General features: G+C 40.7%; 1 protein-coding gene across 1 annotated transcript in view; it reads left to right on the top strand.

Moving 5' to 3' along the window:
* LOC142341222 (uncharacterized) overlaps nucleotides 1–13,090 on the top strand; it is a 297,980-nt gene that overhangs the window by 196,487 nt on the left and 88,403 nt on the right. Inside the window, exons 57-59 of the mRNA XM_075392141.1 lie at nucleotides 2,228–2,392; nucleotides 2,939–3,110; nucleotides 4,993–5,146. Of these exons, the coding sequence (XP_075248256.1) occupies nucleotides 2,228–2,392; nucleotides 2,939–3,110; nucleotides 4,993–5,146 (491 nt within the window). The remainder of the gene's footprint in view (nucleotides 1–2,227; nucleotides 2,393–2,938; nucleotides 3,111–4,992; nucleotides 5,147–13,090) is intronic.

Genomic DNA, 13,090 nt, shown 5'->3' with positions numbered 1-13,090 from the left:
AGGGGATCAGATACCGCATGCAGATGCTTTGAGCAGAATGGATTTTGACGAAGACGAATCCGACAGCGATCGAGTGTGCTTCGCAATCAATAACATCTACTTCGCTCAGAGTGATTTGGTGACCCAAGCAGAAATCAAAACTGAACTCGGAACAAACAGACTCTTCCGGGACACAATGAAACGAATCAAAAGCGGCAATTGGAAACAATGTTCAGAAGCGGAAAAAGGATTCGAACAACAGAAAGATGCACTTACTTTACATAATGGAATCATCTTCAGAGGTGTTGTTCCTTTCATTCCACCCAAACTACGACACTTGAATTTGGCAAAAGCGCATGAGACACATCCCGGAAAGCATGCAACTGGGGCATCAGTCAGAATGATAGCTTGGTGGCCTGGCATTACCCAAGAAGTTCAACACTTTGTTAGTAAATGTAAGAATTGTCAATTGAACAGGCCTAGCCTGGGAAAAACAGTCTCTACGCGGCCAGAAGCCGACGTTTGGGAACGGCTCCACATGGACTGGGGTTATGTTAAGGACCAAGGCAATATATTAGTAATTGGTGACGCGGGTTCTGGTTGGATAGAAGCCTTCCCCGCGGGAAATAGAACATCAGAACCAGTTAAAATATATCTTAGTCAAATCTTTGCAAGATTCAGAATACCAAAAACTTTAGTATCTGATAATGGTCCTGAATTTGTAAGTGGTGATCTTAAACAGTGGTGTGAATCACTGGGAATTAAGAAAATGGAATCACCCGTTTATCATCCAAGAGCTAATGGACTAGCTGAAAGAGCAGTTCAGACAGTGAAGCGGGCACTTCAAGCGTGGAGTCCAAACCTTAATGTGTCATTTGGAGCATTCCTGCAAAGGGCACTGATGACACATCGCAACACTTCGAAGACGAGGAGCAAAACTCCAGTTGAACTCCTGTTGGGACGCAGAGTGAGACTACCAGCAATAGCAGATTTCGACTTGTGCGAACCCATTCTATTCAAGGCCAACGAAAAGACAAACACAGTTCCTGCTACGTTCATCATCAGGAAGGGCCTGAACACATCTTTCATACAGCCTGAAAACTCAGCACGGACTATTCTAGTGAGCTACAACCAAATTGCGAGACTAGACGAGGACAATGTGAAAACTGAACCAGCAGTGGAGGAGACCATATCTCAATCAAAACCACAACTTCAGAACACAGATGTGGGACCTTCACTTCAAGATGAAGCTTCTGCAGCCACATCATCTGCAGAGCACCAACAACCCGAAACCTCAGAGCCTTCACGAACATCAACAATAAACAGAAAACAACCCGACAGATTTGGAGAACCTATACCCACAAACTTGCTTAAAAAAGGAGGGAGGATGTGATGTGTTCAAAGAAACATCAAGAAACTTAGAAGTTTTCTTTATTAAAGTTTCAAAGAACAAAAGAAGAACTTACCTGACGAACTTTATTGCTGTGTCGATAAGTAATGGCCACAAAATTAAACTCATTTCTAATTTTGTTTTGGCGCTATCATTATCTTATTGACCTATCAATCATATGTCAGAAGTACATTCTCCCACCAAGAAACCTGATTCTAACATCCACCGACCTCCAACTAATGAACTCGATTGTAACCAAGCCATATATGATTCTCATGAAATGTTGATGAAAATAGAAGATCACCTCCGGTATTCGGAGTTAAGATCTATTCACATGCCAATCATGTAAAATATTTGTAGCTAATCTAAATTTTTCCTGTATATTATCGCATAGATAGCTACTATAAATACAAGCTAATTTTTTGTATATTTTCAGTTCAAAATTTAATTTAAAATTCAACCTATTGAATTCTTTGACCCGTGTTATCGACCACCACATTTACACCTTTTTATGGTTTATGCGTTTTGTAATGGATACTCCCACCTCTTATTAGGCTATGCAAAACGATTTATAGTGTAAAAATACTCATTAGTTTGTCTCGCACAAGCTTAAGAAAACAACCATTTTGTCACAGGTTAAGTTAACGGGAGAAGAAAAGAGTTCCATCAAAGTGAACATTTGATTGGGTTTATCTTTTCCCTGATAGTAGCGTTAGTATTTTGTAAAGAAGATTCCTTAAACTGGCTGAGTAAACATAGAACAAATTTAAATTAATATTCTTTCAAATGGTTTCATGACTTTACTGGTAATTGGTATAAAATTGTAAGATAGCCAATCAACCATATTTTGTGTTGAAGGTGAGAACGAAAGAGTTGGCAATGTTCGGAGTCATTCAAGAGATAACAATGTATGCTCTCTTCACATGGCTACTCTTCTCTGTCTGTTACATTGAGAAAGACGATACTGGATACCTACTCTACGAAGAAATCAGAAACGTCCTGTACACTGACACTTTCGAAAAGGTAAATTTGCATCCCGAGTTTTTGATAAATCATGATCCAATTAAAAGCAGTCGAAAACCAGAAGTTTCAACTAAATGAGATGCTCAGTTTATGTAAAAACATTTGAGAACTGTTACGAAGACTTAAAAAATTTTTATCTTGATTTTTTTCTGCCCAAAATGGGGCAACTTAAGCAACATTGAACAAGTTTTTGGCCATTCGCTCCATAAACTTCCAGCAACTTCTAACCTTATATCCGTTGGAGAAGTACCTTATATCAGTTGAAAACAAGGCTGTGTGAAGGAAATCTGATCAAGTTTTGCTGACTATCTTTGTTGTCCACTTACGCCTACATCTGTAATCTTAAAACGTGTTCGAATAACACTGACATTTTTGAGTAAATGTTTTTCATAAATTTGAACTGTAATAAAAGCACTGTTAATGTTTTCCATATATAATAAAAACTGCATATTTCTTAATCTCCATTCTCACATAATCTTATTCGATCATTTTTGGCACATCATGGCAAAGTTTTTTTTTTAACTTATACTTCTTATCGTTGCGTAGGTGTACGACATAAAAAGTTACTGGGACTATTTGAATGACGTATTTGTGCCCAACATGTACCCAACCGAGTGGTACAATGGAGACAGACCTCTGGGTCTCTGTGGCTACCTGGGCGACAGGGTTAACCTCGTCATTGGATACTCCGTACTCAGACAGCTACGTGTCAGAAAAAGTAATATTTTACAAGCAGTGAACAACCTATTTTTACACGGCTTTTGAAAAAGTCTAGCTTGGACATGGTACAAGTGTCGGGGGGGGGGGGGGTCCGAGAACTGGGATTATTTAGAGCTTCATATGCATTCAAACATATTAGAGACGCTGATGCTCCAGAAGATGTCAATTTTAATCATAGGAAATTGTCGGTATGTTTTGGTACCCCAGTCCAGAAGACGACGACCAAAAACGACGTAAGAAATGGTCGGTATGCTTGGTTTGTTTGATATGTCTGGTTTTAAACGGACAAAACCGTCGGCATGTTTGGTACTGAACGTACGAAAATTTCGGTTTAAAAATTTAGTTTCATGATTGATTTTAAAAGTGTAACGTATTTCTTGAACATAGTTATGAATTTTGATGATTACTTTAAACGCACCAAGTCAAAGGTACGTTCACTTTCAAACCACAAGAAATAATAAGAAAAAGACTCAACATACTTCGTACTTGCGAAACTCAATGAATCTGAATTATTGAACTGAAGCCTCATCAATTGTCATCCCGTTTGTTGCCTATTTATGGAAAAAAAACTCTTTTTTTACTTGTTGAACAAATTTTGCCCACTAGCTACAAAAAAATAAATTTAAAAAGTAGATTTTTTCAATAATTAATTGAGTGACATAAACTCAAGATATGAAACAATCATAGTTAGCATTAAATGAAATCTATAGAACCAATCTGCTCCGAAGAGCTCTATTGCACAATAAATGAAGTAGTGTTCAATTAGAAATTTCAATTTTTGATGATGCGCTAAAAGAGCAAATATAGTTCTTGGATTTTGCTGTAAGTCATAATTACTAATAAAAACAGATTATAGCAATATGAACCAACCTTTGATTCAACATATTTAATCGAAGGATTAATCATCTTTTCACATCCTTGGAACTTCGGCCCCGAGAAAAACCCTTTTTGAGACAATGCATATTTGTACCCTCTTTGATTTTTCCTATTTAGTTTTAAAATATTAGATAACGAATTGTGAAACTGATTTTTTATAGCATGAAAAAACAACAATTTGAAAAGAGTAAACCTAAATTAGAAGTATGACTCCTCATAAGATCTATAGTAGTATAGTAGTTGATTCAATTTGGAATGCACCAGCTTAAAATACCAGAAAAGTGTTAAACTGAAAAAAAACATGACTTGTGTTGATGTTTGTTTTTGTTCATTGTCTTTTATGTCCAGAAATATTTTTTAGTTAATTTTTATGTATCATTGTTAAACACGTTTGCTAGTTGGTTATATCAAAGTAGAAACTCTCTTACTTTTACTAAGTTTTATGATCTTCTTCAAATTAATCTTTGCTTCTTCTGTGTTAATAATCCTTTCGGAATTGGAACAATTTTTGTTCCTAAGTTTGGTTTCAAGGAAAATATTTAGGTAAAGTTGAGCTATTTATTTCTAGATTTTAAATCTAGATAAGATTTTTTAAAATAGTGTGCGAATTTTTAAATTTTTGATCAAATTTTTTTTGATTGTTCTTTAACGCATCCATTTGCTTCAAGATTTGTAATTCGATTTATTACCTGGACCATGAGATGATATTGAATAACAATGAGCGATCGATGAGATTCTTTTTTTCCTTAAACCGGAAATTTCAAAGCATTTCAGATTGCCAAAAATCATTACATGTCACAGCAATTTTCTTCGAGCATTTTTTGGTTTTTTACACAAATTTTCGCCTGCGTGCTTCAAAAGTGATTTATAACACGTACTAGTTCCAACTATAGTTTTTGACCAATTTCTCAAAGTTCACAAAACAGAGGATAAAAAATGGCCACTGTATTTGCCTTCTAAGTCATTTGTTTTGTATGGTTCTGCTTAACCTTGTTTTTGCTTAGATTTGTGTTCGCCTGTGAAGATTGGACGACATAATATCTCGCGAGAATGCATTCCACCATTCGCTGCAGAGTTCGAAGATAGAGGTCGTTATGGCCCCAGATGGACTAGATTTGATGCAAACAATCCATACCACATTCTGAGGGAGGAGTACCGGTGAGTTGATGGGAATAAAATAGTTGCAAATTGTAGATATTTCCTCGCAAACGAAGGTTGTAGCAATTATATTAGTCCTCTGGTCTTTTTTATTCCATTTTTGCCTGTTCGATTTTTCCCACGCCTTTAACTCCCAGAGCGTTACTGATCACCAGGAACTGCAGAATTCATCGAATAATTTTAGGGCTCAAGACAGTTGCTTAATTATAAAAAAATTATTTTGTTAATGAGACAAAAAAATTCTAATAAATTTTTAATTTAACGACAATTACGTTCAATTTTGATCGACTCTTCATTCAGACAAAGAGTAAAGGCTCTCCACAGATCCTGCCATCTGGAAATTAAACATGATATCTCATCGGTTTTCAATCTCCTCGCTCATTTGGTGAGATCAAAGTGTTCGGGTTGAAATCTTAAAAAGCTTGTCAACACTGATGAAACTAGATTTCATGAGGGTGCGATATTTTCATAATTTTCTGTGACAAGTAATAAGGCCTTTGCTTTGAATGGTAATCTATGTGAAAACAATCAGAAGCTCATGGGGTTCATACCAGAAGCATCGTGACTGTAAGATTGCCTATTGCGTGCTCAAACACGTTCTCGGGAGCAAGAGCCTCCTTCTGTTGAGCCTCGCGCTCTTCTGATCTTCTCCCGGGTTCCTGTGCTGCTCCTCTGCAAGGAGGCAACCTCACTTCTGCTGTTGGCTACTGGACTAGAAAGAAGAGGAGAGTTGCAGCTAGAAGATTGAATTGAAGTCTTCTGGAGAGGGTACCTGGAGAGAGGGCCAAGTCCGTTGTTGAAGCTCCAAAAAATCCGAAACAACTGATTTTAAATTTTTCAGAGTCCTCCTTTTATCCTACTTTTTCATGTGCCTTAAGTTTAGCCAATCAAAAGCATTGAAGTCAGAACTCTGCTTCTTTTCTTTTGGTAATACGTACCGCATGGAGCATGAACTTGGAATTACCGGCCCTCTCTCGGCATCTTTTCTACGTTGTTCATGCCTTAGCATTATTTTCAATTGGAATCACATACCCATATTTCAAGTAAATTAATTTTTAATAAATTGCACACATGTGTTTCTACTAAATGAGGGGTATGAAATTGTTACTTCATTAAAAAGGGTAATGTAATTTGTATTACGGTGTAATCAACCACCTGAGCCTCGCTTCCTTGCTGATTTTTGTTACTAAATTCAAACTACATTTCCTATTCAGTATTTGCTGATATATTTTGTTTGGTTTATCAACTTTGAAAAATTGGTGGATCTTGGAACAACTACAACTGGAGACAATCAACAGAGCAAAAATTCAACAAGATCATTTGGTCAGTAAGAAAAAAAACTTTTATACAATTTTAGGAAAAAAGACAATTTTAGACTTCATATAATTATACTTTGTTCATATATGTTGGTGAGTTAATCTTGTTTTTAACTTACTCCCTTAGTCAAGCGAATAGCGCTTGACTCAGGCATATTTTTTATTATAGTATTTGAGGCTATGCAACAATTATTTTAGTCCTAAATTGCGTCTATTTGTTGATCCTATAGTAACAGTATCTCAAATTGAATTGACTGAAACTGTTTGAGTTTTTTTGGAAGAAACGGACAGAAAATCAGGTTAAAAACTCGTTTTTGTGTTTTTAAACGTTGAGAAAAATCCTCTCACGATTTTCACAGAAAGGGACACAAATGATATTCCCATCTCGTAACAATTGGAATCTTGTAGACAAAATTTACATTTTTGCTCATTGTAAGCCACCAACTTTTTAAGCTGTATCTGAAATTGAGTTTGATTGCAAGCTTGAAGTGATAGTCACGTTGAAAACCTCTGCTTTACCAGCTTTTCTGGAAGGGACAAAACATTTCCCGTGCTTAGACTTCTCCCGTCCAATATTTTGAAGTGTTATTTTTTTAAACAATGCAGTTTTTTGACAGATATAAATTCTTAAGGGCCACAAAAGATGAAGGAGTATAGATGCTGATTACCCTATCAGCACAAAACGAGCAACAAAATTTAATCGTAACAAATTTGAGGGCATGAAAAGTCTCCTGTTCGACCCACGATTTAAAGATAACCCGACTCAATTTTTGTAATTGATTCATTAGAGGAAAAAAGACACAGGAAAAAAATTTTTTGACTAATGATTTGACTTTTTGTTTCTCAGTAATTCTTGTCGTGAAAAACTTCAGCGCTCAATTTTAGAAATCAAACAAAATATCTCATCAGTTTCAATCTCCACCCTCAATAGGTGAGATCAAAATTTTGGGAGACATCAGTCCATGGTGTGAAGTGCTGCTCTTAATTGGTCTTAGGAGAGCTTTCTCATCTCCCCTTCGCATTCTCACCACTCCACCGTTAACCCTCATCCACCTGCCGCTTTGCACCCACTCAGCTCACAAGTCATGCTGATGCTAGCGTTCTTCGGCGCTATGTGGTTACTAACGAAGCCAACCGCTCGCTGATTGTTTTAGAGAAATTTGCCTTACATTAGGGTGTTATGTTTAAATTTTTCAAAACCTGTGGTAGTTTAATTAAAATGGGCCACAGGGACGAACTTTTTATAGGGTCTATTGAAGACAGAGAGGAGTTCGAAAATAAAAATAGCATAACTCAGAAATCTGATATTTTTGAAGTTCCTTGAATTCGCTGAATCGTTTTCCTATTTAGGAAGAAACACCTTTTTTCAGTACAGGTGGTTGAAGATAACTGTATCGCTACTTAAAGAAAAAATTCAAAAATTTTGAGGAAATCTGAAAGAAAAATTTTGCGGTTCTGAGAGATGGAGTTTTTGAATTCTAGTGCCAGCCTGCATGGGTGCATGTATCTATTATTCACCGTGTTAGGTAATTTTCGTATCAACTGGCTGTTTTCTTGATCTTCAAATCAAACCCTATTCAAAATATTTTTTGTCCACTGATTTTTTAAACAACTTGTGTCCATGGTTTTCACGATTATGAGGCACTGTTACAAATTTCAGTCATATTACCATACCGACTTTGAATGGTTCGCGTTTAAGTTGTCATCAGACATAATAATAATAATTTTGGTCTGAAACTTTCACGTGGTACCATCATTGCAACCAACATTGGTCAAGCTATGGTCAGCCTGAAGCTATGATTAAGTAAGAGCTCATCCTCACACAGACAGCTTCACGGAGGCAGGGGATTGAACTCTCAATCATTGGCGTGTGAATGACATGTTTTGTGATTGTCTGTTCTTAGCTTATTAGGTGAGCTGTGTTAATGCTAGAGATTAACTTCTTACGTTTATTGTGTTTTACCGCCTTTTGTAAGTTGATTTGTTTCCAAAAGTTGTAACGAGTAAAGTCACGATGATGAAATGTTGTAAAACCGGAAATGATACTCTTGCTTGAATTGTGTAACCTGAAACAAAACATGAGCAACCAAACTAATTGAAACTTAAAGCTAAGACTCAAGACAGATAACGACCTATCACCCTTCCCGATGCGGACCAGCGGAACCATGGAGTTATCATTTTGGCGCTCCTGGGAACTCAGTGAGCGAACCCAGGACCTCTTGCTTAAGTTATTTTGAGTGGTATGTGCTACATTGAGACATTGAGATGGACTGAGATGGACATCCATTGAGATGGACAAAAGAGATGGCAGAATGGAGATGACCACCTTCAAATACTGAGGGCTGTAAACCAGATAAGATTTTTTTGCAATCTCAGTGATTAGATATAGTAGACTTCGTTGTCCTTCGGGTCCTAAGTTCCCCAACCACAAGGGATAAGGAGCTATCTAAGTTTTGTCATTTCAAGTATTTGAAATAAGCTAAAAACCGAAAAGACTTATATTAGTCCTATTGTTCTGAGGTATTTGAGTCCTGTTGTTAACTTTTCCTAATTAAAATAAACAACCGCGCGAAGTAGCTTTTCTTGGTTAATTTTGAACAAAAGATTTCAAAAAAAATTTGTTTAGTAGCAACAGTTCGAAAAATAATATTTAAACAACCACGCGAAGCAGCTTTTCTTGGTTAGTTTTGTTGAACATTTCAAAATTGGTTAGTAGCAAGATACGGGTCCGGTGAAACCCTTTATAAAGATTTCATCATCAAGCAAGACAACGAGGATGTCGCCAGCCAACTCAGGCCAACCTGAGTCACCAGCAGCTGCACCCAACAGCCTCCAGTGTTCTGCCAACAGAACCAGCTTGCAGTAGACCCTCACTACTGTCCTCCAACAGTCAGCCAGCCCATTCAGGCCAACCTGAGTCACCAGCAGCTGCACCCAACAGCCTCCAGTGTTCTGCCAACAGAACCAGCTTGCAGTAGACCCTCACTACTGTCCTCCAACAGTCAGCCAGCCCATTCAGGCCAACCTGAGTCACCAGCAGCTGCACCCAACAGCCTCCAGTGTTCTGCCAGCAGAACCAGCTTGCAGTAGACCCTCACTACTGTCCTCCAACAGTCAGCCAGCCCATTCAGGCCAACCTGAGTCACCAGCAGCTGCACCCAACAGCCTCCAGTGTTCTGCCAACAGAACCAGCTTGCAGTAGACCCTCACTACTGCCCTCCAACAGTCAACCAGCCCACTCAGGCCAACCTGAGTCACCAGCAGCTGCACCCAACAGCCTCCAGTGTTCTGCCAACAGAACCAGCTTGCAGTAGACCCTCACTACTGCCCTCCAACAGTCAGCCAGCCCACTCAGGCCAACCTGAGTCACCAGCAGCTGCACCCAACAGACTCCAGTGTTCTGCCAGCAGAACCAGCTTGCAGTAGACCCTCACTACTGCCCTCCAACAGTCAGCCAGCCCATTCAGGCCAACCTGAGTCACCAGCAGCTGCACCCAACAGCCTCCAGTGTTCTGCCAACAGAACCAGCTTGCAGTAGACCCTCACTACTGTCCTCCAACAGTCAGCCAGCCCATTCAGACCAACCTGAGTCATCAGCAGCTGCACCCAACAGCCTCCAGTGTTCTGCCAACAGAACCAGCTTGCAGTAGACCCTCACTACTGCCCTCCAACAGTCAGCCAGCCCACTCAGGCCAACCTGAGTCACCAGCAGCTGCACCCAACAGCCTCCAGTGTTCAGCCAGCAGAACCAGCTTGCAGAACCAGTTTGCAGTGCAGCTGTCCTTCAGGGACCCCCCAAATGAACCAAAAAAGTCACCCATTGTCCCCCAGGGACCCCCCAAGTGACCCAAAAAAGTCACCCATTGTCCCCCAGGTACTCCCCAAGCGACCTACAAAAGTCACTAAATCTCCCCCAGGTACCCCCCAAGTGACCTATAAAAGTCACCCATTGTCCCCCAGGGACCCCCAAGTGACCTAAAAAAGTCACCCACTGTCCTCCAAGGACCCCCCAAGTGACCCAAAAACGTCACCCATTGTCCCCCAGGGACCCCCCAAGTGACCCAAAAAAGTCACCCATTGTCCCCCAGGGACTCCTCAAGCGACCTACAAAAGTCACTCATTGTCCCCCAGGGACCCTCCAAGTGACCTACAAAAGTCACCCGTTGTCTCCCAAGCACCCCCCAAAGTACCCAAAGAAGTCACCCATTGTCCCCCAGGGACCCTCCAAGTGACCTATAAAAGTCACCCATTGTCCCCCAGGGACCCAACAAGTGACCTAAAAAAGTCACCCATTGTCCCCCAGGGGCCCCCCAAGTGACCTAAAAAAAGTCACCCACTGTCCTCCAAGGACCCCCCAAGTGACCTAAAAAAGTCACCCACTGTCCTCCAAGGACCCTCCAAGTGACCCAAAAACGTCACCCATTGTCCCCCAGGGACCCCCCAAGTGACCCAAAAAAGTCACCCATTGTCCTCAGGGACTCCCCAAGCGACCTACAAAAGTCACTAATTGTCCCCCAGGTACCCCCCAAGTGACCTATAAAAGTCGCCCATTGTCCCCCAGGGACCCCCCAAGTGACCTAAAAAAGTCACCCACTGTCCTCCAAGGACCCCCCAAGTGACCCAAAAACGTCACCCATTGTCCCCCAGGGACCCCCCAAGTGACCCAAAAAAGTCACCCATTGTCCCCCAGGGACTCCCCAAGCGACCTACAAAAGTCACTCATTGTCCCCCAGGGACCCTCCAAGCGACCTACAAAAGTCACCCGTTGTCTCCCAAGGACCCCCCAAGTGACACAAAAAAGTCACCCATTGTCCCCCAGGGACCCTCCAAGTGACCTATAAAAGTCACCCATTGTCCCCCAGGGACCCACCAAGTGACCTAAAAAAGTCACCCATTGTTTCCCAGGGGCCCCCCAAGTGACCTAAAAAAGTCACCCATTGTCCTCCGGGGACCCCCCAAGTGACCCAAAAAAGTCACCCATTGTCCTCCGGGGACCCTCCAAGTGACCTACAAAAGTCACCCATTGTCTCTCAAGGACCCCCCAAGTGAATTATAAAAGTCACCCATTGTGCTCCAGGGACCTCCCAAGTGACCTACAAATAGTCATCCCACTGGACCTCTAAAGGGTCAAACAGTCAACCCAATTGACCTCTAAGTGACCTCTAAAAGGTCAAACAGCCACCCTACTTGACCTCTAAAAGGTCAAACAGTCAACCCACTTGACCTCTAAGTGACCGCTAAAAGGTCAAACAGTCAACCCACTTGACCTCTGAGTGACCTCTAAAAGGTCAAACAGTCAACCCAATTGACCTCTAAGTGACCTCTAAAAGGTCAAACAGCCACCCTACTTGACCTCTAAAAGGTCAAACAGTCAAACCACTTGACCTCTAAGTGACCTCTAAAAGGTCAAACAGTCAACCCAATTGACCTCTAAGTGACCTCTAAAAGGTCAAACAGTCAACCCAATTGACCTCTAAGTGACCTCTAAAAGGTCAAACAGCCACCCTACTTGACCTCTAAAAGGTCAAACAGTCAACTCACTTGACCTCTAAGTGACCTCTAAGAGGTCAAACAGTCAATCCAATTGACCTCTAAGTGACCTCTAAAAGGTCAAATAGCCACCCTACTTGACCTCTAAAAGGTCAAACAGTCAACCCACTTGACCTCTAAGTGACCGCTAAAAGGTAAAACAGTCAACCCCCTTGACCTCTAAGTGACCTCTAAAAGGTCCAACAAATTCCGCACTTGACCTCTAAAAGGTCAAACAGTCAGCCCATTTGACCTATAAGTGGCCTCTAAAAGGTCGAAAGGTTACTCCACTTGAACTTTAATTGACCTCTAAAAAGTCAAAAGATTACCCCACTTCACATCTAAGTTTCCTCTGAAACGTCCAAAAATCACTCGTTGTGTCCTTCAAGGGACCTATATTCACCCCCACTTGACCTTTCAATATACCTCTGAAGTTCAGAAAGTTAGACCAACAAAGAAAATGGGAGGTCGAAAGTCATCAATTGTTGGAACAGTTAGATTGTTTCACCGAAAATTAAACATTGTCAAAGAGCTCAAACAGGAAATAGAATATCAAATACACTCAGGTTTGGAACCCGAAGTTGTGTCAGTAACACATGATGGATTCAAGAGAACCATGTCACAACTAGACGAACTTGTCGACCAGCTTACACAATCGGAAAATGTGGACGCGGAAGACTCCCTCAACGATGCAGCATGCTTGACAAAGCTAAAAGTTGAAGTTGCACAAACTGTAAAGAAGCATGAACTTTCATTCCGAAACACTTCAACGCGTCCAAGCAGCGCCTCTTCATCACGCAGTAATCGAATACCTGTTCCCTCTGCACCTGAGTCTCCGGGAGTTGTTCAAAGTATGCGAGATACACGACAGCAACAACAAATCATTGATTTGGCAGACCAGCAATCAACATCCAACCCTATTACTATTCATAGACAAGTGCAGTCTGCCATGGGAATTTTGCAAGAAAACTCCAATAGAGTCATCAGTTCTGATGTACAGAATAGTCTCCAGCCATCAGCACTCGAACAAACAGACTCTGACAACGTAGCAAGCAATCAACATCAGCACCTTCAAGCAATAGCACCAATTGTGAATCCA

Source organism: Convolutriloba macropyga, chromosome 6, assembly GCF_964194025.1.
Source record: "Convolutriloba macropyga chromosome 6, txConMacr16.3, whole genome shotgun sequence".
NCBI classification, from domain to species: domain Eukaryota; kingdom Metazoa; phylum Xenacoelomorpha; order Acoela; family Convolutidae; genus Convolutriloba; species Convolutriloba macropyga.
This window is presented reverse-complemented; position numbering and strand designations above follow the sequence as displayed.